Below are 26,139 nucleotides of genomic sequence, written 5' to 3' on the forward strand. Positions count from 1 at the left end.
CAGATTGGCTTAATGACAGCGCATAGAGAGAATGGGATTCCATGGCCGAGCAGCTGCATCCAAGCCTTACAATCACCAAATGCAATGCGTCGGATGCAGTGCTGTTCAGAGTTCTCTGGATTGATGCATCATGCTTCTCCATTTGGCAAACTAATAGACGAGTCTGAGTTTGGCAGTAGCAAGAACTGTACTTGTCTGACTGTATTGTATCAAGAGTAAAGTTTGGTGAAGGGGGGACAATGGTGTGGGGTTGTTTACAGGGGTTGGGCTCGGCCCCTTCATTCCAGTGAAAGTAACTCCTAATGCTTCAGCGTACCAAACTATTTAACACTTTAATTATTTGTGTGAACAGTTTTGGGGATGGCTCCTTACTTACTGTTCCAACATGACTGTGCACCAATGTGCAAAGCAAGACCCATAGAAGACATTCACTTACCATGGTCTACTATGGCTCATATTTAATTTTTTTGTAATAAAACTCTTGTTAAACTTTTAGGTGAAAAGGCTTGTTATATTTTAATAGAATGTCACTCTTTGTTCTGATGAAAGCAGAGCATATAATTAATTCCTTTTTTTTTTTGCTTGAAAGCACTAATTTTGCTCTTATTAGTCCATCATCAACCGTCTACAAACAGTGAACTGCTTATAGTTGCCAACATGCATAAAGCAAACACCAAAACTCAGGATTATGTTCATACAAAAGTACAGTTTATTGTCACAAATAATAATAAAAATCAACATTTAGACCTATAGAGAGAACAGTCAGAGAAAAAAAAAAGAGAAAGAAAATAAAGCATGTCTAAAAACAGGTTGGTTCTGTGTGTTGTGTTCCGATTCTTTCCAGTGTACGTTTGTAAATTGCTGCAGCAATTCCTTCACAAAAGTCAAAATCTGTAAGACTATGACTGGGGGTAAAAATATGCATAATCTAGAACAGAGAGCAGAAATGGTCACTTGCGCGTTCCTACACGTTTAAAACATAAGAGAATAGAATGGAAAGAATATACAATAAAAAAATGAGTAATGCATATAACTCCCAAATCTGAATCTTTGAGTCTTTGCCTCAACTGTCCGTAGTGCCATTCACATTAGTTAGAAACAGAGTTGCCTACAGCTAACGGCATACTTGTGAGAGCAGAAACTTCACAGCAGCACAAGAGACTAGAATGCCATGTCTGTGTGAAAGAGTGCACACGTGTGTGTGTGTGTGTGTGTGTTGGTGTGTCTGTATGGCAAAAGAAGTCCAGGTAATAGAGAGAGTTTGTGGCAAAGAGAAAGAGAATGTGCTGAAGGTAGATGTTCATAAAGGACAAAAAGTAAATAGAAAAGATTGTAATGATAGAGAATAAAAAAAATAAGCACAGTTAAGACAGTTGGGCAGGGAAAGGGCGGATAGATATAGAAATACGAGTAGACACAGGACTCCACTTCCTGCAGAAAAAAAATCCTAAAGTCACGGCAGCCTCACAGAAAGTAGTCAGCCACTGGCTTTTTGGAGGGAATGCCTCGAGTTTCCTGTGGAGCAGCTTCAAATATGATAAATTCCTTCTGCAGGTGCTCATCCAGCTCCAAGATGGCCGCCACATTACCACACCTGCAAGAGAGAAGTTGACTAGTAAGTTTTCTGAAATAGAAGAGCATATATTTCTTGTTGAAGACTCCATCGTATTTTTTTTTGTAGTAACTCATATCATGATCAGGATAGATCACTAAAAATATTAAACAAACATGCAGCTTGTCAGCAGAGCTACAGGCAGTAGAAGCCAAGGAAAAGGGCAAGCTGGCTATTTTCCTGCTATACAGGTAATCACGAAGCTTCAGTAAGGTTGCTGACCATAGTTGGGTCATTAATTACCACACTAGTGTAGCAGAGGTGGGCATTTTGGATGTTGAAACATATGTATATATTCACTGATTTGATAAAGAGTAAGACTCATTGTCGTTTGCCACTGTGTGTCAATCTGGCAACCCAACTGATTGTTCCTTTAAGTTTTAAGAAAAATCACTCAACAGTCAACATTTTTCAGATACTTATCACTTTACATAATCAATAAAACTTTACATCTTCATTTTGTTGTTACTATTTGGTTTAAAAGTAATGGACAAATTTATTTTTTAAGAAATAAAACTGAAACATGAACAGGGCTCCCAACATTTTGCTTAGTCAGTTCAACTCAACTTTCAACTGCTTAATATGCACATACACACCTGTAGCAGTAGTTAGGAGCAGACCACACAGTAAGCACAGTCTCATTAAAGTGCCACTTGTAGCCTTCCATTACAAGCTGGTGGGCTCTGCAGATCATGTCGATGTCATTGGCTGCGTTGAACTGGGCCACAACGTCACTGCCGAACAGATATCCTGCTCCTCTCGGGCTAACTCCCCAGCCTGTAGTATCTGTCAGAGCAAACAGAAAGACAAACACCATTCATATGCTTAAAGCAGAAAGCAATGCAAATAACCATAAAAGTTGCTTTGAGTTGAACCAAGCTTCAATATCAACCAAAGGGTGAACTTAAAGACTGCCAAACCAACAGGCAAAATCATTGGTGACCCTTAATATGACGACAGAGGGAGCATTCTTAAAGCAGTAATCTACAGCGGTGAGTCAAGCTCAGTCATGTTCTCACTGTGGAAAAGAAAATGATTATAGGGCAGGCTTCCCAGATTTAAGCCTAGGACTAGACCAAGGGTATCAAACCAGTCCATAGTTATTTTAAAGAATCACCAGCTGATTAAAACAAGTGGAATCAGTTTTGCTGCTGGTTGTTTAGAAACAAAACCTGCAGCCACACTGGCTCTTTATGGATCTGGTTCAACACTCAACGCCTGTTTATAAGGGTAAAACACTATTGGCATTGCAATGTACTCCAAAAACCAGCCCAAATAGTTTCAACAGGTCAGAAGTTTAAAGGTTAGTGTTACACTGGAGCTACACAGCTAACAAGTAAGGAGGTATCAAGTGGGAAAACACTGAATATTCTGCAACCAAGCAAAAAGACAGTTTATATTGAGCAGTTATGTCTTTGAAAAGATACATTTAGGCCTAATCCCATTTCACCTCTTAGCCCTACCCCTCTGTTCAGCATGTGTACGTCCAATTGTTGTTAGGCTGGAGGGAAGTGTTAGGACTACATGGCCCTCCACAATGAACATTTTCAGAGGCACACTCAAAACAGAGGCTATGAAAAATCAAATGGGAAGATTGTGGCACAAGTGACCAAAAAAAAAAACAATAATCCTTTGCAAATGAAGTATTTTCCTTGTTATAAATTTCGATAATCACTATATTACCATAGTTTAATGTGTAGTTTCGATGTTTTATGCCAATGTTTTTTTTATATATGTAACAAAGAAGAGCGCAAAAAAAGCTAGTAGTTTGTCTCAACTTTTCCATTCCACCTTAAATGCACAGAAGAGGCTGCAGAATTTAAGGTAGAACAGAAAAATAAAAAAATACATTAATTTAGTTTTAGCTCCCCATTACAAAGGAATTATGGAATCGACACTAATATTTAATTGCTGCACCACCTGGCCTTTGTCTGAAGACATACGATAAAGTTAACTAGTTAACCACCAGCAGTTAGGTTGCTGAATTTTAGCACTCCACTGCTATAACACTATCTGTTTTGGGTGCTCGAAGGGTTTTCCCAATTCTCACCCGTTCCTATGGTAGCTTTGTTCCAGGGGGAAGGGTAACACTCGAATACAGGGGGTGGAGGAATAAAAACAAAAACAAATGGGATTGGGTTTTAGACTACTTGATTTAAGGAATGGTGAAAATATGCCAAAATTTCTGAAAAACTAAAACAGTTTTTTGTTCATTTTTGTTCATGTGAAGCATTACCTTCAGGGTCAGACCACAATAAGTCACACATTGGTCCATCATGCGGTACTTCTTGCTTCCTGTCGATGGTTCTGATCTGGTCTAGAGTCTGGATGGAAGGCGAGAGGCCACCGTGCACACAGAAAATCTGTAGAGAAAACCAGCAGAGTAATTCACATTAGTGTTGAAGAGATGATAACTGTCCAAATCAGTGACAATTTGAGCTCGTGTTTTGAATCCATTCAGAACTATTTAGGTCACATGCTTACATAATTAAATGCACATGGAGGTGAATGAACCAAGGGATGTTAAATCTGAACAAACAGCCTCTCAAATAATCAATAAATACCATGCTGCAGTCGAGCGGTGAGACTGACCTTGCCGTCGATGATGGCTGAGAGGGAAAGATAGTCGAAGATTTCCGTGCAGTACCTCCACACTGTAACAGAGCCGTATTTCCTCAAACACTCGTCGTAGAAGCCGTAGACTTGTGTGATCTGCCTGGATTCGTGGTTCCCCCGGATCAGCGTGATTCTGTCTGGGTAGCGAACCTGAAGAATAGGAATGAAAGCTTAGAGAAATGCTTTATTTTTGAAAACAGCAGTGAAAACAGCAGAGAAAAACAAACAGTCTACCAACCTTAAGGGCCAGAAGCAAGAGGAAAGTCTCCACACTGTAAAAACCTCTGTCCACAAAGTCTCCCATAAAGAGGTAGTTTGTTTCTGGAACGTCACCACCCACCTAAATCAGGGAGGGGAAGGAAAAAAAAAAGGTCCACTTAAGTATCCTTTAGGTATATAACTGTATATTGACACGGCAGAAGAGGCCTCTCTTTTTCTTTTTTTTAACAAAAACAGAACCAGAAAAACTAGCTTGCTACAATTTAAAACAAGATGATCAAAAGCAGAGGATTAACTGTGTCAGGGTGTGAACGAGACTTACTCTGAATAACTCCTTCAGGTCATAAAACTGTCCGTGGATGTCACCACACACCTGTAACAGAAAGAACACATCAGATTACTTCACATCAAATCTAAATGGCCAGTTTTACATGCAGAAGAAAGAGAGTAAAAATGTGCCCTGCTTAACCAATCATAACCTTGCATTCTTCATGCATTAAATTACAATATATTTAATGACCTTGATTTTTTTTTTTTATCTTCCACTACATGACCCAGATACCACAAACTATCACAGCCAGATTTTAAAAACTTCCCACCTAAACCTTTTTTATAATGGTATTTTTTTATTTTAATTTAAAAAAGTGCTGTACTACATTAATTTATTAGAAAAAATTCTGATCTTTGAGATGAAACCTGTTGATTGAGAGACGGGCATCAACCAAAGACTGAATATCCAATAGGGGTGGGCGATATATATGATATGGCACACCCCTAATTGGGATTTTCAACAGGTTGTAACAGAAGTCAATGATCCAACATGTCATAATGCTAATAAAGAACTCCATTTATCTCCATATATCCAGAATAAACATAAAATGAATAATACTGGACGGATATAATCTGTTTCTAGTATATATTTAATGGGAAATGAGAACAGTGTGAATCTTCCTTTTTCTAAAAACAGCAGAAAAAGAAGTTGTACCCTGATGGCCCTTAAATAAATGTCATGATATTTCAGAGTACTTTTGTGATAATGATATTTATTAACACATATATTATTAACACAGATGTGCAAAAACACTTGCTCACTTATGCACAGCTAGCTCATCTTGTTCCTGTAGAGAAGTACTACTAAAAGAAGGACTTTTTTATATGAACCTATTGCCACTAAGTCTAATGCCAAATGTGGCTTAATTACATTATTGTACACTAAACTGATACTTATTTATGAAAAAAAATATATATATCACAAATAAGCTTGACAAAACAGGTTTTCTTGTCAATAATAACTGACCATGAATAATAATGATTTTTTTAAAAGCCCCCAAGGCTTCCCCTCAAAAATCAAGAACAAGTAAGTGAATAACAGCCTAAATTTCAGAGCAGCAGTTTACAAACATCTAAATATAAAGGTACAGAATTTAAACTAATTTAACTTATTTAAACTCAAGCAGGATTTTTAGCTGTGCAGAACATTCTGCTCCACTTCCTGTGTACAGACTGTTTTAGTCATTTAACTTTTTTTTTATATGAGTCACCACTCAAAATACTGCCCTTACATATTTAGAAACATGCAGACTGACTACTGCACATCTTAAAATAAAAAAAGAAAAGAAAAAATCATGCAGACATGATTCAAACTCCAATCAACCTCTAACACTTACTGTAACTGGAGAATCCACTCTCTGTACGTTGCTCTCCTCTACTAGAATCTCTCTAAAAACACACAGATAAACAAATTAACAAGTTTATATCAGTAGTCATCATCAGCGCTGGGCATTAGATCATTTAACACAAATTATTCCCTTTTGGTCATGGATAAGTGTGATCTGCACCAATTTTGGGTGGATGGTGGGGTTTGTGAGCTCCTCTGTGTTGTTGTGCTAACATCTACTTGCTGTATGGGCTAAAAGATGTACTCTCAAGAGGGGTCTCCAGTTAGTGGTCAGAGAAAAGACCAACAGCAAAACTGCGTATTTTGGCTGAAAATCTGATGGTACAAATACATTGACAATATTTTTTCCATCTCTAAACATCTAAATATCAGTGGTAATTTTCAACTGCATCACTATTGGATGTTATTGTAGTTTCCTGTAAAATCCTCTTGTAAGAGAAACTCATGTCTACAGGTTTTCTATTCAGAGATTATTTTATCTACAATATTCTCTGTAGAGTGGAGGTGCAGACGACACACTAATCTGAAAGGCTGTGGTGAATTATGTGAGAGGATACGGTCAGGTCAGGCTTCTATGGTTTATTACCTGGCTTTGGCACACAAGGCTTTGACCTCATTCTCCTTGATGAGCTCACACCTCCTCAGCTGGTCAATCTGTCTGTCCAGATCGCTGATGTCACCCATAGTGAACGGCCCAAACAGAGTCTGCCTGTGTCTCCCCACACACTCGCGTCACCGTGCACAGCCTCCTGCAACCCACACGGCCTCTCACAGCGCACCTCACAGACAGACAATGCCAGCACACAGACAAATAGACAGACAGACAGACACACACTACGTAAAGGAGCTAAGAGAGGGCAGGACGAATGCGAGCGAAGCCACCTGTGGAAGAGAAGAATTACAACTCCAATGAAAACTGTCTGTGAGACAACAGCCAACATGACATGTGAAGCTGTCCTAGAATGTTCAGCACAAGAGCTCGTCACAGAATTCATAAAAAAGGGCCCTAATAATACTAACATTTTATCACAAGAACTACTGACAGCTCTCGCATCAGTTGATAAAAGTACTGATTTGAGCAGGTCTTCAACATATTTTACATTACTGTGAGAAAAATGCATGCAAGATTAGTTGCTCAAGAGATTTCTTTAATCTGCTGCTTCAGGGGCAATTCTTTACATGACAAAACAGCACAATAAAGATCATGTACCATAAAAATGTGTTTAAACATTGTAAAATCTATAAAATGTATCTACAACTATTTACTGCAAATTATCAACAAATATTTAATGCCACTGTAGTCTAAAAACACAAAAAATATTCGCAACATCTAGGCCTGTTATGATAATTACATTAATGCTTTGTTGTTCAATAAATGGACGACATCAATCATTTTTGATAATCGTGATAGAGCTGGATGATATTGACATTAATGCTTTGTTGTTCAATAAATGGACGACATCAATCATTTTTGATAATCATGATAGAGCTGGAAGATATTGAAAAAAATGTATCTTAATATTCATCAAGTTTACGTATGCGATTTGACATTAAGATTTATCGTTCTTACATAACATTTTTTGTAATCATAACAGCACCCTTTAAAGTGATACACAAACTAACTTTACTGTTTCCTTTACATTTAATTTCAACATTTTTGTAACTTTATTTTATAGCTTGTATATTAAACATGGTGCAAATATAACCTCCTTGTATTAAAAGTTAAAGCAAAGGTGTACAATAAATTACTTAAAGGTAAATGACTGCCTCATAAAAAGAGTTCTTTACAGGTTTTTGAGAGAAGCAAATGTCTATCTACTGAAATTCACCCTGACAGCTTCAATCTGCATTATCCCATTTTGAAAATAAAATTTAAAACAGTAATCTTAATATAGATCGTTATATGTTCTTTTGTGTTTATTTTTATGTTTGTCAACATATTTAAAAGTGAAGAGTATTTTAGCCAGCCAATGCTTTAATAACTGTGATTCCACACAGTGTGAGCTACAGTAGATTAAGGGGGTAATAATATATACTAATATATTAATTACAAATTGTGTTGACTTTAAAAGGGGTATAATTGCTTATAATTGTTATGCTATTCTGTTGTCACTATATCACTGGCATTTAAATGATCTTAAGCTGACAAAATCGTTTGTCGCAATAATTTCTGAGAGGACATATAGTTCACAAAAATGTCTTATCGTGACAGTCCAAGCTACAAGAATAAACACAAAGAATAAACTAACTAAAATAAACAAACAATATGTGTTCACTTACATATAATTACTTAGTTATGATGATTACACAATAAGGCAAACCAGGAGGTGGAATAGCTAAGTTAAGTGAACTGTTTATTTTAAGAATTAAAGACTCGTTTCAAACCCCCAGACACAACCTAACGTTACTTAACCTAGTTTAGCAAAATAACCAAAATCTACAATATTGATAGCGTTAATTTAACTTACAGGAACGAGATCAAGCTGAGACAGACAGTTAGTAAACTAACTTCACACAACTTATAATTTAACAACTGATAATGCATATCGACAGATAACTAACTAAATTTTTTGAGAAGTTAGAATCTAGTTATTTAACAGACATAAAGTTTCTGGTAATAAAACATTAACTTACTCGGGTTAAGTCAACGTTAAACAGCCAAACTTTGAACAGAAACTCTGAAATATATCATTGGCTAGGTTAGCATTTGTGCTAAAGAAGGGCTACAGCCGAGATAAGCCAGCTATGCTAGCGTAGATTATCTAGCTATCTATACAGTCTCAAAGTTAGCTAGTTGGCTAGCTGGCTAATGTTCGTCATCGCACTTTTACAATATTTCTAAACCCCAAAAACGAGATATAGATCATTATGTCGTATCAGATTGATATGTAACGAGACACAAGCATGTTCATTGCCAATTTGGTGGCTATTAAACACTTTATTAGACAATTTGTGAGCGAAAACGACGAACGAGGAGACCGGCTATGCTAACACCAAGTATCTAGCTAAGCTAAGATCTAGCTAGCTAACCTTTTTTTAAACATTATCTCTACTGGAACAGCGTGACGAGAGGAGCTGATTTGTTTTATTTTATAGGTACTTACATCAAGTTTTCTGGACTCAATGACATAAAAACATAAATACGGCTTCTGACACACTGTTTTATAGCGTGATTTTTTTAAATACGCGGCTCGGTTTTAATCCAGACAACAGCCAAAACGAGCCGCGGCTAGCCGGAGATTTAGCTAGCTTAACTATCTATCTTAGATAGCATAGCCACGTTAGCTTCACTCGGCTAGCTAACTAACTTTAGCCTATAGCGGCAGCCATGGCCTGACTAACCGCCACACACCCCGCCGCTCACACTGAACTAGGCTCAATTTCGACATTTCCACAAATAAAACGGGTTCATGAGCTCGCTAGGTTAAATTACCTGATCCGCCTCGATCTCACGTTCAGTGGGTTCAAGTTAAATCGAATTAAGTTTAAGTGAGATCCGTTTTTTCCCCTCTTTGCTCCACCGGCTCGTCGTCCTACCGGCTTTCAGCGCCTCCCTCCGCCTGCCATCCAGTTTACATCACCAGCCCTCTCTCTCTCTCGCCGCCTAAAGGCCGACAACCCCCCACTAAATATCACACTACAGCCAGAAAACCGAGAAAACCCTGCTGCAGCCTCTCAACACTCCCTGCACCGACTCCCAACTTTAATAAAAACATAATTCAGTGTCTAAGATGGGGAAAAACCACAGTGATTTGTGGACGAGTTACCAAAACCATGTGGCTAATAAGATAACCTCACCCCTAGTTAGCTACTTGAGTTAAAGTGGGAGTACCTGTCACTAGGGATGGGCAATATAGGCCTAAAATATTATCATGATATTTTATTAGATTTTTGCGACAACAATACTCTTAACGACATAATAAAAAAATAAAAAAAACATTGAGAAAAAAATTACAAAAATATACAGTACAGCAACAAAATAAAAATTAATTGTATTATTGTATACGATATTGGATATGATATGGCACATCCCTAACTGAGATATTTAAAAATAAAATAATTTTCACCAGAATATCATGATACTAATACTGCACTCCAAATATCTACATATATAAAGGATTGAAGTAAAATAAATGATACAGAGTGATGGATAAAAGTTGCTCCTTTTAAAAAGTGAAATTTTAGCTTCTACTTTCCAACCATTTTAACTATTTAACTCTAAATGCTTTTTACAGTACATGTAACTAAATCTCATACGACTGCGAGAAAAAAGCTGTTAAAATAAAAGTCACAAAACTGTTCTTGTCATTAATGTTACACTAAGATTTTAACTTTAAAATATGAATGAAATTAATGTATCTAATATTTTTTTAATTTGGCATCAATATTCAGAAATGTGTCTCGGCTTTTATGGGTTAAGAATTAAAAGTAAAATACCATTTAATACACATCCAGTTTTTTGTTGATTTAAGGTAATGGTTTCAAAGTCATTTTAATATTTATAAGTAACATAGAAGCTTATTTAATTTGAATAAAAACACAGGTTCAGAGGTACAAATGAGTTTTCCTTTATTATTTTTAACTATATATTCTATTTATTCCATAGTTTATGCAGACACAGACATTCCCTATATTGTACCCTGTAGCACAGACAATGAACTATAGGTTTGCAAAGTGTGTGCTGTACCCTGCTGGTGAGCTTGCTTTATGCTTCTTTTGTTTTAATATGCAAAATTGTTATGCATGCAAAACCCAAAATGAATTACTTTAGATTTTATAGCGTATAATGTATAGGACGAAACTATATTTGACTTTGGAAATAGTGTAAAAAATTACCCAAAATAGAAGTACTTCAGTAAAGCATGAATGCACAAATGAATGAAGAGTGTGTAATGAATGAAAAGTGCCACACACTTTTACGTTATTTATGGATTGGTATGATAGAAAAACAGCAATTTAGCAATTTATGGGGGACTGTATCCCTCTCTATACTAAAACACATGTTAGACCTGTGTTTAAACTGTGTCTCAGTGTATTTCTAACCATTTGTAATAATGTTGTGGTATCTGCTTCAATTCGGCTCCAGTGTGAACAGTTCACTATGAATAACTGTTTACATTTTAACTTTTTATTTAAACTATATCAACATATCAAAGATTCCCATTTAAAAGAGTATAAATATAAAATAGAATTTGCACATTTATTTAATTAGACAATTTTTACACATATAAATATTTTTTTCTTTACTATAAATCTCATTTTTTTACATTGCACAGTCAAAAAATTATATGATTTTTTTTATATTGCACTGCAGGGGAAGAAAAGACTAGTTTTCATTGCACTGTGGAAGAAATAGCAAAGAAAGTGAACAGAATCAGTAAAAAAGGGCTGGTTAAATTGTGATGTTCTTCTCTGGTGAAGCTCTTCACTCTTTTCCAGTCTTTTTGAGTTTGCTTTTCAGTTCTGACATCATCATTGGGTTTCCCATCCTAAAGGCACACAAAGGATATTACTTTAGAACAAAATTAAATTTTTTATATAAATATATACAATATGTTGTATGTGTATATTTGATGCAGGTTATTAATTAGTGAAAATATTCTGTACCCAGGATGTCTCGGGGGCGTCCATTTGGGTTTGTTAGCCGGCTGCTCTGGCTTGACACTTTCTTCTTTTGTCTCAGTCGGGGGATCAGATTTCTGAAGGGGAAGAGACTGAAAATAAAGGAGAACTAGTAAACAATAAGTACTGTATCCAGTAAGTCAGATTTAGGAATGTGTTACCATTTGTTGACACTGTCTAGTGTTACTGCTGTTTTTTTTCCTAAATGGTCCATGCAAATGACCGTCCTTTTTGAATAAATAATAGAAAAGTGACTGTGACCGTACCAATTACTGAACTTGACCTAAACATGTTCTGTTTTTCAAATAAATTAACATCTTATCTTCTTATTAATTAACTTTAAATCTTAATTTACACTTGCTAAATATATATATATACACACTGTGTTCCAAATTATTGTGCAAATTATATTTTTCTCAGGTTTTACTCTACGGTCAATGCAAATGACAGTCATGACCCGTTAAGTATAAATTCAATTTTATTGATCAAACCCCCCCAAAGTTAACAGTATTTTTTTTTAATAAAAAAAATCAAAATGCACTTTTCCAAATTATTATGCACAACAGAGTTTCAAAACATTTTATAGATCATATTGATCTGCAAACAGTCAGTTTTGGAATTTGCAGAAAGTGATTACATTTACTAAAATCAAAAGCGATTGCAATCAAACAATCTTAACAGGCAAAGTTACATGTTAAAATAGGACCCCTTTCTGTTTTTTTCTTTTTTGTCAGACAGCAGAAAGCTTGCATATGCCTATTGTTGCTTAAACTTTTTTAATTTCTTGTACTTGAATTTTGTCCAAGTCTTCTTTGCTATAAGTATTTAGTTCTCAGATACTTCTAAATCTTCTTGCTACACAGCTTGTTTGAGCTACAATTTTGAGATAGATATTCATGTCAGAGAACTGTGATGCTCATTATGGATCATTTTTGCTATTCTTTACAGTGTCTTATCTCTTCAAGATTTACAGATATTTTATGGTATTTGGGGCCATTAGGCCCCATTACTCACACTTACAACTTCACTCCCCTTGTTTGCACATACTCACTCGATATGCAAGGCTGTAGGGTGTCACATTTCTTTAAACTTCCCCAAAAATCACCCTTTTCTGCATCAAATAACCTTTCGAAAAGGCTATCCTGCGATTTTCACGAACAAACCACTTTGCAAAAATGGAAAAAAGGGAACTCTTTAAAATGCGAGTGGAGTCTATTATACTTTTTAGTTTAACTTGCCATAGTGATAATGTTTCACCATGCTTGAAATTGTTCTCTGCCACTGAACACACACATACTCACATTTCAGCAGCAGCCAGAGTGAAAATTGCAACAACTGCTAAACCTAACATTGGGGCAAGTGTGGTATTTGGCATTCTGGCAGTTGAGTCGTATAAAGAGAAAAAAAAGAGTGGTTTCCAAAACTCTAGATTTGAGTGCTGAAAACAGCCCTAAAACCCGACTAGGCCATATGTTTGGGGGGTTTGACCTCCACAGTTCCCCTGAACTGCCGCTTATGAACAGTCCACACTGCATAAACTATAAGCTAAAAAATAAATAAATAATAATAATCACTTGAATATCTGCTCACAGCCTTGTGGGAATTTACCCTTTTTTCACTTATTTGATTTGATGAGATATTGGATGCAGCCAATAATTACGAATTACATGCAATAATTGGTGTCATGCCCCAGGCCTGATTTGTTAATCATGGTGTGAAACCATGTTAAAACACGCCTCTAGAGTACACAACCCGTTCCACAAGCTACACCCATATTTATATATATAGATATATTTGTATTTTTTATATGTGCTATGAAATACACAGTACAAAAACGTTAGCAACTTCTGCATGTATCTGCATGGCTGTACCTCTGTTGATGAACTCTCTGTCTCTCCCTCGTCCCTGATTTTCCTACCAGCATCAGTTTTTCTCAAAGCAGGGAATCCTGCACCCAGACCTAAATATCATACAAGAAAATTGCAATTACACAACATTACACAACACCCAAACACCAAAACCAGAAATGATCTGCTAAGGAGGTGTTCAGCTCCACCAGCAGCTCACCTGTTGTGATTTAATTAACCATTAATTAGATAATCTAAGCATTGGGTGGGAACTGTAAACAATGGCCTTCCTCCAGACAAGCAACAGAAACAGTTATGCCAACACTAGACTTTACAACTTACCAGGAAGTTTGAATCCAATTCCTTGGACTCCTTTCTGTGGTATTATGAGCCCTTCTCCCTGAGCCTTTCTCAGAGGACTGGGCTGTGAGGGGCGGGTCGGTGCCAAGGGCTCCACTGAAGCCTTGTTTATGAGCGTACGAGGGTCTTTGGGTGGTCGAACATGAGGGTTTTTCACTGCAATTTTTGACTTCTGGACCGTGCAGTCCAATGAGGAGACCTTAAATAGTGAAATAGGCATTGCAATAGTAGTCAGTTTTAAAATTAAGACTTAAATCTGAAAATGATCTATGACTGCTGAGCTATTGGCACTTAGATCTAACATTCCCCAACATACAGCTCTGAAAGAAAAAGAGACCACTTCAGTTTCTGAATCAGTTTCTCTGATTTTGCTATTTATAGGTTTATGTTTGAGTAAAATGAACATTGTTGTTATATTCTATAAACTACGGACACAATTTTCTCCCAAATTTCAAATAAAAATATTGTCATTTAGAGCATTCATTTGCAGAAAATGAGAAATGACTGAAATAACAAAAAAGCAAAAAAAGTTCAGAAATCAATATTTGGTGGAATAACCCTGATTTTTAATCACAGTTTTCATGCATCTTGGCATCATGTTCTCCTTCACCAGTCTTACACACTGCTTTTGGATAACTTTATGCCTTTAAAGTTGCAAAAATTCAAGAAGTTCAGTTTGGTTTGATGGCTTGTGATCATCCGTCTTCCTCTTAATTATATTCCAGAGGTTTTCAATTTGGTAAAATCAAAGAAACTCATTTTTAAAAGGTCTCTTATTTTTTTCCAGAGCTGTCAGCTGGCTTTACTCTGTGCTAGAATAAAGTGTCAAATGGGAATAACATTATAGAACCTGCAAATACAGGAGAGCATTTTAGAACAGATAACCCATCCAGGCCCTGTACTGGGTCATGGTTTGTGTTTACTGGTGCCTGGTTACCTGGTTAACTGTATCTGGCCACCTAGTGTAATACCCAGTGTGCTCTAGATCGTTTTGCCCAATATACTGTCTGGAATATTCTCCTCAATTCGCACAGCTCTAGAATATTTGTCCCTATATTTTTCCTGTTTAAAGTTCTCTGTTAAACATCCCTATCTATTCTAGAACAGTGTAAAGAAGGAATAACATTCTAGAAAATTCCATATGTGTATATGCAATGGAGGAGGCCATTCTAAAATAGTGTATATAGGAAATAAAAAATAAAATAATTCCAGAATAGTGCGTGAATGATCATCTAGAACAGTGTGTACAAAAAAAATGAAGAAGACCTTTCCAGAATAGTGTAAGCAATGAATAATATTTCAGAATGAGGTAGACTTTCCTAGAATAGCATAAACAGGAAATAACATTCTAGAACAATAAATGGAGACCATACTAGAATATTGTAAATAGGGAAAACACTGTAGAACAGTGTGTATATGTAATAAGGTAGATCTTTCTAGAATAGTGTAAACAGGGAATAACATTCAATAACAATTAACTGATACCTTTGTAGTGTAAGTACGTTCTATAAAACATTATAAAATAGTGAAAATAATAAGTAATATTCTAGAACAGTGTGTATATGGAATGAGATATGACTTTTCCTGAATTGTTAAAGCAATTAAAGGAGTCACATTCTAGAACAATGATTGGAGATCATTCTAGGGTAAAGTAAATAGGGAATAACATTCTAGAGTAGTGAAAATAATGAGTAATATTCTAGAACAGTGTGTATATGGAATGAGATACAACTTTTCCAGAATAGTGTAAACAGTTAATAACATTCTAGAGCAACGAATGGAGACAATTCTAGTGATTGGAGATCATTCTAGGAGTAAAGTAAATAGGGAATAACATTCTAGAGTAGTAAAAATAATGAGTAATATTCTAAAATAGTGTGTATATATATATATATATATAAAATGAGGAAGACTGTTCTAGAATAATTATTGGAGACCATTCTAGAGTAGTGAAAATAATGAGTAATGTTCTTGAACAGTGTGTATATGGAATGATATATACATTTTCCAGAATAGCATGAACAGGGAATAACATTCTACAGCAATGAATGGAGACAATTCTTGTGTACAGTAAATAAGGAAAAACATTCAATAATAGTACAAATAATAAGTGATATTCTAGAACAGTGTGTGCATGAAATGTAGGAGACCATTCTAGATTAATATGAATAGGAAATAACACTACAGAACTATGATATCTTTCTATAATAACATAAATGGACAGTAATATTATAGAGCAGTGCAAACTGAGGAGACCATTCCTGACATTGTATTGGGCAAAATATCCCACAGTGTCCTAGATATAACACTAGGTGGCCAATCAGATACATTTAATAACTACTAGTTAGCATAACACCCAGGACCTGATACTGGGATGTAGACATTTATTCTAAGAGACTACCAAACTATAATCATATACAGCAACAAGCCTATGTGGGTGTGTTGGTGTTTGTTGGAGAACATTAGGTGGGTGTGCCCCGGCTTTATCAGTTAATTGCTCAATGCTTTACCTGCTGGAGTACAAGGCTGGTTCCGGCCCAGTCCTTAGGAACTGTTGGTTTACTCTCTTCATTTCTTGCCATTTTTTCAAACCCTCTCTTCAGGCCAGGTCTGCTTCTTTCTTGCATGTTTCCATTACTGTCAACTAGTAATTTCTCTTCACCATCGGCCTTTTCTTCTTTAAAACCAATATCCTCTTTTCCCTCTGCAAGAAGCTCTACGTCATCACCTGTGGTATGCTGAGAGACTTCTTCTTTTCTTTCTCTTTCGCTGCCAATGTCCATTGCTTCTACTGGTAAATTCTGTCTGATTTTCACTGTATGCAGGAGATTCAGATTAGGGTCTGATGTTTCCACCCTTTCTTTCAATGTTTCGGTCACCCCTTTTTCATGTGTGTCCATTTCCCTTGAAGATAAACTCTGACTTTCTTCACATTTTTGTTTCAGTCCTCTCATTACTTCATTTACGACCCCTAATGAAGCCATCATGACCTGCTTTTCATAAGGGAATCCACCATCGGTCTCATCAGGGCTTTTTGCATCTTCACCGCCGCCTTTTTCTAAATCCCTCTGCATCTCTGCAGATGTTTCCAGTGCTGATTCACTCTCTGGCAGACCCAACTCCCCCGAGTATTCCATCTGCTGTCCATGTGGTTCAACAGCTGATCTGTCTTGCACAGTCCACTCGTCCTGCTTGAACAGACTCTGGCTTCCAAACGTTTCATCTGAAACAGAAGCCTCTGATTTTCCAAACGTCTCTGGGGCCTCTACAGCTGCAAGAGTAGACTCACTTTCTGTTTCTGAAGCATCCATTTCAAATGCAGCTTTCTCACACTTTGCTTCGGTTATGACACGGTCTCTCACAGCTGTTAATTCAGTGTTCACTTCAAGCACTTCCACTTTCTGTGCAGTAAAACTGTCTTTTGTTTCCGTAGTCAGTCCTGTAAGCAACTCAATACCCACAGAAACGTTCTCACATTTGTCCAGTTCCTGTGGCGAAGAGCTTGGCATTTTATCAACAGATTCAACAGCAGTTTCTTCTGCTTGCTCAGCAAAACCAGACTCCATCTCTTTTGTTTTTATTTGCATGATACTGATCTGTTCTTCAGGTAACTGTAACTCAATTATGTGTTTACTATCTGAGAACTCTTGCAAAGATTCATTTCCAAGGACAGATAGTCCATAGGCCATAGTTTCCTGCAGAGCTAAATGTTCATTACATTTTGGCTGCTCGTGTACACGCTCCATCACTGCTGATTTCTTCATAACATCTGCTGCAACTTCTGCTCTGACCTCCTGTTGAAATTCTGTGGTCTCGCTTTGGTTTCCAGGCTCTTCCGTTACTAGCACGATGACTGACTCACTGTCTTGCTTAATCACCATTTCTGGTGTTTGTGATCCATATATAGCATAAACTGTGTCACCTAATGTCTCTTCTTCTGTTCTGAGCGCTACATGCAATGTGGTTCCTGCTTCTGAATTCTCGTCTGGTTGGTTTAACTGATCTGCTTCCTCCACTATGGCCTCCACAGTCTCACGGTCCACAGACTCGTCATTAAAGGTCATCTTACTGGAGAATTCACATTCAGTCTCAACTATTCCTGCTGTGAATTCACTTTGGGTTTCGTCGAGCTTTGCCCCATAAATGTCCAGATTTTCAGTAATTTCAGAGCCAATGACCTCACTCACCAGCTGCTGCTGATCTGCTTCCCTCTGCTCACTTTTCCCTGTAACCACAATCTCTTGTGTTGGTTCCAAAAGGAAGAGAGTGATGGATTCACTGTCTGGCAGTAGATCTGCTACAGTTTCAGTATCTTTTCTTGAAGGTTCTAGGTCTTTTCCATGAACTTCTGCAACTTCCACGTGTCCAGTTACATGTTCCACTAAAAGATCACACTGTTCACTCATCACTCTTTCCTCAGTCTCTGCTATTTCCTCTGAGAATTCAGTTAGGTTATCATCAAGCTTTGCCTTGTGGATGTCTGATTTGTCTGCAATTTCAGAACCTACGAGTTCACTTGATTCAAAACCTGCGTTATGATACCCCTCTTTTCTGGTTCCAACAATCGCCAGCTCCGATTCCTCAAGAACAGTCGGTGCTGCCTCATTCTCTGTATCTATGCTAAAGGGTTCTAGATCTTTTCCATGAGTTTCTGCAACTTCCATAAGTCCTGTCACAGGTTCCTCTACAAGATCCCATTCATTCTTAGCTCTTTCCTCAGTACATTGAACGGGTGATTCATCCAGTTTTGATTCACATAGGTCAACAGCTTCAGGAAACTTAGATTCACCTAATTGTGTAGCTTCTTGATGCTCATCTTCAGCGGTTTCCAAAGTCATTTGACTTGACTGTTTGATAATATTGACTGGCTCAATTTCTGTTGTTGGTGTCGTTTCATTTTCAGTACTTTCACTAATAGGTTCTGTCTCTTTTCCATAGATTTCTGCATTCTCCATCTGTCCTGTTGTAGGTTTCTCCAGTGGTTCAGATTCAGTTTCCTCCATTTCCTCTGGAAATACAATTTGGTTTTCATCCAACTTTGACTTGTGAATGTCTTGTTTGGCAGCAATTTCAGAAACTATGAATTCACTTGATTCAAACCCTGCTTTATGCTGCACTGATTCCTCAAGAACTTGGTTTGATTCCCTTTCTGCAACTTCTATATGCCCCATCACAGGTTCCTCCAAAAGATCACACTCAGTCTCCTCTCTTTCTTCAGTAAGTTGAATGGGCGATTCATCCAGTTTTGATTCACACAGCTCAACTGCTTCAGCAAATTCAGATTCACTAAATTGTTTAGCTTCTTGTTGCTCATCTTCAGTGGTTGCTAAAGTCAACTGTTTTGATTCTTCAGTGACACTGGCTGGATCATTTTCAGTACCTTTACTAAAAGATTCTGGCTTATTTCCATAGATTTCTGCGTTCTCCATCTGTCCTGTTGCAGATTCCTCCAGTGGTTCACATTCAGTTTCCTCCATTTCCACTGGGAATACAATTTGGTTTTCATCCAACTTTGACTTGTGAATGTCTGGTTTGGCAGCAATTTCAGAAACTATGAATTCACTTGATTCAAAACCTGCTTTATGCTGCTCTGATTCATCAAGAACTTGGTTTGATTCCCTTTCTGCAACTTCTATAAGCCCCATCACAGGTTCCTCCAAAATATCACACTCAGTCTCCTCTCTTTCTTCAGTAAGTTGAATGGGCGATTCATCCAGTTTTGATTCACACAGCTCAACTGCTTCAGCAAATTCAGATTCACTAAATTGTTTAGCTTCTTGTTGCTCATCTTCAGTGGTTGCTAAAGTCAACTGTTTTGATTCTTCAGTGACACTTGCTGGATCATTTTCAGTACCTTTTCTAAAAGATTCTGGCTCATTTCCATGGATTTCTGTGTTCTCCTTCTGTCCTGTTAAAGATTCCTCCAAAGCTTCACATTCAGGCTTGATCATTTCCTCTGTAAATACAGTTTGGGATTCATCCAGCTCTGACTCATGAAAATTTGGTTTGTAGACAATTTCAGGACTTCTGAATTCACTTGATTCCAGATCTGCTTCAGGCTGCCCCTCCTTTACAGACCCCACAGTCACTAGCTTTGACTCCTCGATGGCCTCGGCCAATTCTGTTTCTGGTGTCAAGATTTCCTCATATTCAGTAACTGGGCAAACTGATTCTGAAACTGGTTCTTTCCTTATTTTCACTATTTCCTCTGTGAATCCGAATTGTGCTTCATCTTGCTTTGACTCACAGATGTTCAGTGTCTCAGAAATTACCTGCTGAGCTGCTTGAATATTTCCATCCGTTATTGTTCCCACAATCTCTTCCATTGTTTCATGGTTGGAATCTTCTTTTCCTGGTGTCAGCACGGCCATGTTTACGGGTTCTGATTCGTGTTCAATTATTTCTTTTTCTCTATGTTCTTCCTGTGCTGTCCTGGGTTCCTCCAGCAGTTCAAATGCAGTCGCTTTGGCTTCTTCCAGATTTGATTTATAGTCAACAACGTCATGCTTGGATTCTCCTTGCTCATCTTTAATGAATCCTTCAGTCCTTTGCTTTGTTTCCTCAACGCTGGCCTCAATTACTTCTCTCTCAGACTGGATTTCAGTTGTTTCTGTTGTCTCGCTATGTTCTCCATCCATTTTGAGTTCTTCATTTGAAGGAGAACCAAAAAGGTCTTCCATTTGCTTTGTTGAGTGGGTCAAGTGGGATAACAAGTCATCGGCCATTCCTGATGTATACGCCTCAGTTTCATCCTCAGTTATACTCTGATTTGTCTCTTGCTCATCTTCTTTCACCTCATTTTCATCCTTGTCCTTGGCATGTTTGATTACCTTCTTGTCCAAGGCTTCCGGGACATTTTTGTTGTCTTCAAAACCACACTTGTTTGTCCGTTCTTCGAGTATTGCTCCTTGGCCAGCACTTTCAATTTTCATTGCTGCTTTTTCAGCCTTGTCGCTGATCACATGTTCACTTCTTACAGCATCGATACCCAATTCCACACTTCCGGAATCCCCAAAGTCTTGAGCTCCTTTGCCTAAATTGATGGAAGAAGGAGCATCAACAAACGCTTCTTCAACAAAATCATTACTGTTGGTTCTGACCGCCTCGTTGTTGTTGTCTGAAGCTTCACCATCCCTCTTCTCATGTACTTTTCTCTCAGTGCCCTCTTTACAACCCTCCTGAACCCCAGTGTTCCACGCAACCCCAGTGCCAGTTTTTCTTTTTGTGCCTCCCTTGCGTATGCTCGCCTTTTCCCACTGAACGGCTGCAAGCCGCACCCGGACGCCACTCTGGGGGCTCTCACTTTGGGCCCAGGTGTTTGTCTCACTCCTTTCTGTCTCTTCTTCATCTTCTTTCAGCTCTCTGTAACTCTTGCTGATGGTCACGTCGGCCGCGGTGTCTTCTCCATTTTGCTTGTCTTCTTCGTTTGAGACCTCTGGTTTGAGGTATCTTCCCACAGCCCCTGAGAGATAACCCTGTACAAACAGCAAGAAACAAGCGAGTCGGTCAAACGAAGACTTTGACGAAGCAGAAACAAAATGTGGTCTTGTTTCTTTTTAAAGAGCCAAAGTGTCAAAGGGAGGGGGAGTGTGTGTGTATGTGTGTGTGTGTGAAAGAGAGAGAGAGAAAGAAAGAGAGAGAGAAAACGAGAGAGCACCCAGATAAGAGAGGGTAAAAGAGAACAATGGTGGGACAGAGAGACAGAGTATGAGTGAGGGTAAGAGAGAGCGAGATCAAAGTTAGATCAGTTTATTTAATCTGATTAAATCAGAAGATCAGACTGTAGAATTAATTGTTTCTCATAACAATAGCAGAACTCTTTGTGGTGCAACAGAGAATATATAGAATTATAGAATAACCATAAAGTTACTTGTTAGATTAATTGACTAATCCAAAACATAATCACTGTATTCATACAAAACATTGTTATATACAGCCTTATTTTTTAATTTCACACTAAGTGTATGCCATATTGTATTGTTCTCAATAACATCGCCAACATCTTTCAATATTGTGAACAATATTATACCCTAAAATATAGTGCCATATCACCCACCCTAATTATCACATCAGGGTACTACCTTTTTACTGTTTTTAGCAACAAAAAAACTCACACAGTTTTCATTTCCCATTATATATCTACTAGATACAGTTTATATGTGTTCAGTATTATTTATTTTACTTTAATCCTGGATATATATATTATCTCCTTATATTATTATTAGCATCCTGACATTCTGAACATTCAATCATTGACGTCTCTTACAAATCTGATAAAATGTTTTTTTTTATATATATCTCAGTTAGGGGTGTGCAATATGTATGTAATAAAATAAAACTTTCATTTTGTTGCAGTAGTGTATTTTTGAAATATTTTATATTTTTTATTCAGTGTTTTGTCATATCGTGAAAATACCATGAAATATTTTACTTATTTTACTTCAGACTGCACATAAATCTAATTATCCCAGCTTAATCACCTTTTATTTTTACTTTTTATTTCCTGTCATGCATGTGTCCACCCTGTCATGACAAGCTGCACAACAGGGTGGACAATTTTAGTGATTAATTGAAAATTGATTAAAATGTGGTTCACATAGAGTTGCAGACATGTTAAATTGTTCCTTGTATTTTTTTTTCTTAAAAATTATTTTAGAAACTTCTGGTGTTATTTTACCACAGCAGGGTGGACAGCTTAAGCTTTACCTCAGCTAAACATGGAAACAATATGATAAGAATTAAGAGAAATTAATACTACTAGTTGTTGAAAATACAACAAGTGTCTTCAGGCTCTTGAAAATAAATTCAATGTTTTTATTTTTGCTTTTTTTCTACATAGTAAATGAATAGTGAAGTGATCTATCAGATTATGAAGGAATACATAAGGAATCATGTAGTAACTTAAAAACAGTGTTAAACAAACCTAAATACTCTGTGATACTTTTAGATGGGCTCTTTTCCTGTACAACTCTCGCTCCTCCTTTAATGGGACATCCTGATGAGACCCAGTTTCATCATACGGGTTTGACAGTCTTCACGACTGTACTTGAAATATACCTGTAACTCTACCTCTTCACAACTTTACAACTGATGCTCTCAAACACTTTATTAAGAAGCAAGAAATTAAAGTAATTAACTCTTGATGAGTTTAGCACAGCTGTTAACTGAAAGCCTGAATGCCAGGTGGCTCTACCTCATAAAGCTGACTGAGAAAATCCAGCCTGAGATGTGCAAAACTAATCTAATCTAACCAAGATGTGCTACTTTGAAGAATCTGAAATATAAAACATATTCTGGATTGTTTAACACTTTTTTTGTTTAGTAAATAATTCTAAAAAATGATTTTAGTATTTATTTATAATGCAGACAATTTTAAAATAATGAAAAACCACTGAATTTAAGGTGTCAAAACTGGTACTGTATATATAAAATAAAAATAAAAACAACCAATCAATTGTGTTATTCAACATAACCACTCCCAACATTAAATAAATAAAATAAGTTCTTTAAAGTGAAGCTTAATATGCCTCTGTATTTATAATAATGTGTTCATTCAGAGTAAATATTGCACAATCTATTGTTATACAGTGTTTTTTTTATGGAATAAAAAAGAAAAAGCCATGTTATATTAATATTGATATTAACCCTACTATAATTTAACAACAAAAAATAAGTAGTTTGCATGGCATGAGCATTTAAATGATTCTTGAAGTTGTGCCAGTTATATATTACTATTAATTTTAGTATAGAACCACTGAAGAACCATTTTTAAAGGCTGTATAATCTCATTTTGTATAAAAAGCAGGGCTACAGTTATGACTCTTAGCCGAAACATTACTCTAATAACCCAAATGCCTAAAAACAGATTTAAAAGCATATTTAAAGATTTAAAAAATTACAGATATTCCTCAAACAGTTCCCTCAGGTCAGAAACAAAGCCCCTATTCTCCAGCAGCTTCATGTTCACTCACCCAGACTGTCCAAATAGTGCGACCAATCCGGTTTATGGAGCTCTCAGATCCCTCCATGGCTGAAGAAGTTCAGGAGGATCTGACTGAAGCTCTCCTCAGCTCCTCAGAAGCGGCTCCTTCTCTATAATCCAGAGGAAACGGCTGGATAAAGAGAGTTATCTGGAGCTGCAGGACTGTGAGTGGTGAAGTGTGAGTTTCTGCAGTTCCTGAAGCTGCTGAGAAGCTCTGAGGAGGAAGGAGGGCGGTCAGGTTTCAAAGCAGACAGCAGAGGGCGAGCTGAGAGCTGCTCTGTGGTGAAGTAAAAAACAACCAGGCCTGTTTATTAAACGCCATCAGAGCTGCTGCTGCTACACCACAACAACCACCAGCAGCAGAGACTTCTCTAAAACAGCCCAACACCTCAGCTACACTTCCCCTCACTCACAACATACTCACAACATATCACATATACACTCTACACGTATACAGCTCTGGAAAAAAAGAGATCACTTAAAAATTATAAGTATCTTTGATTTTACCAAATTAAAAACCTCTGGAATATAATCATAAGGGAGATAAATAATCACAAGCCATCATACAAAGCTGAACTGCTTGATTTTTTGCACCAGGAGTAAAGCAGCATAAAGTTATCCAAAAGCAGTGTGTAAGACTGGTGGAGGAGAACATGATGCCAAGATGCATGAAAAAAACTGTGATTAAAAACCAGGGTTATTCCACCAAATATTGATTTCTGAATTCTTTAGGGCTCTTTAAATCTTTATGAATATGAACTTCTTTTCTTTTCATTTGAGGTCTGAAAGCTCTGCATCTTTTTATTATTTCAGCCATGTCTCATTGTCTGCAAATAAATGCTTTAAATTACAATATTTTTATTTGGTATTTGGGAGAAATGTTGTCTGTAGTTTATAGAATAAAACAACAATGTTCATTTTACTCAAACATAAACCTATAAACAGCAAAATCAGAGAAATTGATTCAGAAACTGAAGTGGTCTCTTAATTTTTTCCAGAGCTGTACACTCTACACATGTAAACTCTTTACATATACAATGCTGTCTTCATTCAGTACACTGCAAACATCCACTAGCAAAAACTAACATTTTATACTAGTGCATCTAAAAAAAGTAATTCAGTTCAGAATGTGAAACTCATATATTATATAGATGTATTAAACACAGAGTGATCTATTTTAAGTGTTTATTTCGTTTATTGTTAATGATTATGACTTACAGCCAATAAAAGCCCAAAAAACAGTAAAAACACAGGAAATTACAATATTATATAAAACAAATTGGTACTTTTGGCAGTGTGGGCAGGGTGCTAAGTCCTGCTGAAAAATGAAATCCGTATTTGCATAAAGTTGCCAGCAGAGGGAAGCATGAAATGCTGTAAGATTTTCCAGGAAAACAAAACTGCACTGACTTTAGACTTGCAAAGTGAGATCAGCCTGGGGTGTCAAAACAATTACAAGACAAGTCAAGAGTCTTTTATTTTCATGCTTTCTGAGTTCATGAAAATACTGGAAGGAAATTACACTCCTCCAGGATTATGGTGCAACAGGATACATAACAGTGCAATACAGACTATATAAAGTGCATTTTACTTCTGCAAAATAAAAATAAATCAAACATAATCAAATATGTACCCTCTAATGTGCTATATTAAACTTCTTAAACATAATGTCAATGATTAAACATATTTTCCTATATGTCAGCAATGTCTAAATAAAATCTTATTACTCAGCTCAGATGACCATGAGAGGAATATAACAAGTTGTTGTACAGCTGAGATAGGAAACCACAAGTTCTTATCATCTTGTTTTTCATCTCAGTGGCCTAAGAGATAAAGAACAAGTAAAGTTTTAAAGGCTTTGAGATGGTGAAAAAGAAAAAGAAATGTTTTTTTTTCTGGCCTGTATTATATATATATATATATATATATATATATATATATATATATAGGGACGTGTTTGCTCGTAGTTTATACTCTTTAGACCGCAGGACCTGCCGCAGAACGGCAATGAAACCCCTCAGGGTCAGAGACGCTGTCTCACAACGATCATCAGCAAAACCCCTGACCTTCACAAGCACAAAAACAACCTCCAAGGCCTTGTAACATTGTGACACAGCTAAAGAGAGCTCTAAAGATCATTAATCTCTGTGGATTATTAAGCAGTAAATGAGAAAGATAATACTTTAAATAATTTTCATATCAT

General features: G+C 36.8%; 2 protein-coding genes across 2 annotated transcripts; both read right to left on the reverse strand.

Moving 5' to 3' along the window:
• Positions 1 to 686: 686 nt before the first annotated feature.
• On the reverse strand, positions 687 to 9,717 carry ppp4cb (protein phosphatase 4, catalytic subunit b). Its single transcript, XM_007248697.4, has 9 exons — positions 9,559 to 9,717; positions 6,712 to 7,007; positions 6,115 to 6,166; positions 4,770 to 4,820; positions 4,467 to 4,568; positions 4,205 to 4,378; positions 3,849 to 3,975; positions 2,209 to 2,398; positions 687 to 1,594 (listed from the first exon to the last, which is right to left on the reverse strand). Exons 2-9 carry the CDS (start codon positions 6,807 to 6,809, stop codon positions 1,465 to 1,467), a joined length of 924 nt encoding a protein of 307 aa, XP_007248759.1. The 5' UTR covers positions 6,810 to 7,007; positions 9,559 to 9,717; the 3' UTR covers positions 687 to 1,464.
• Positions 9,718 to 10,669: 952 nt separating this feature from the next.
• si:ch211-136m16.8 (uncharacterized) lies at positions 10,670 to 24,202 on the reverse strand. The gene is made up of 6 exons (XM_049464924.1): positions 23,926 to 24,202; positions 16,465 to 21,429; positions 13,937 to 14,153; positions 13,619 to 13,707; positions 11,733 to 11,839; positions 10,670 to 11,614 (listed from the first exon to the last, which is right to left on the reverse strand). The coding sequence occupies exons 1-6, from the start codon at positions 23,980 to 23,982 to the stop codon at positions 11,551 to 11,553; spliced, it is 5,499 nt and encodes a 1,832-aa protein (XP_049320881.1). The 5' UTR covers positions 23,983 to 24,202; the 3' UTR covers positions 10,670 to 11,550.
• Positions 24,203 to 26,139: the final 1,937 nt, after the last annotated feature.

The sequence above is a fragment of the Astyanax mexicanus genome, chromosome 15, assembly GCF_023375975.1.
Source record: "Astyanax mexicanus isolate ESR-SI-001 chromosome 15, AstMex3_surface, whole genome shotgun sequence".
Taxonomy (NCBI): Eukaryota; Metazoa; Chordata; class Actinopteri; order Characiformes; family Acestrorhamphidae; genus Astyanax; species Astyanax mexicanus.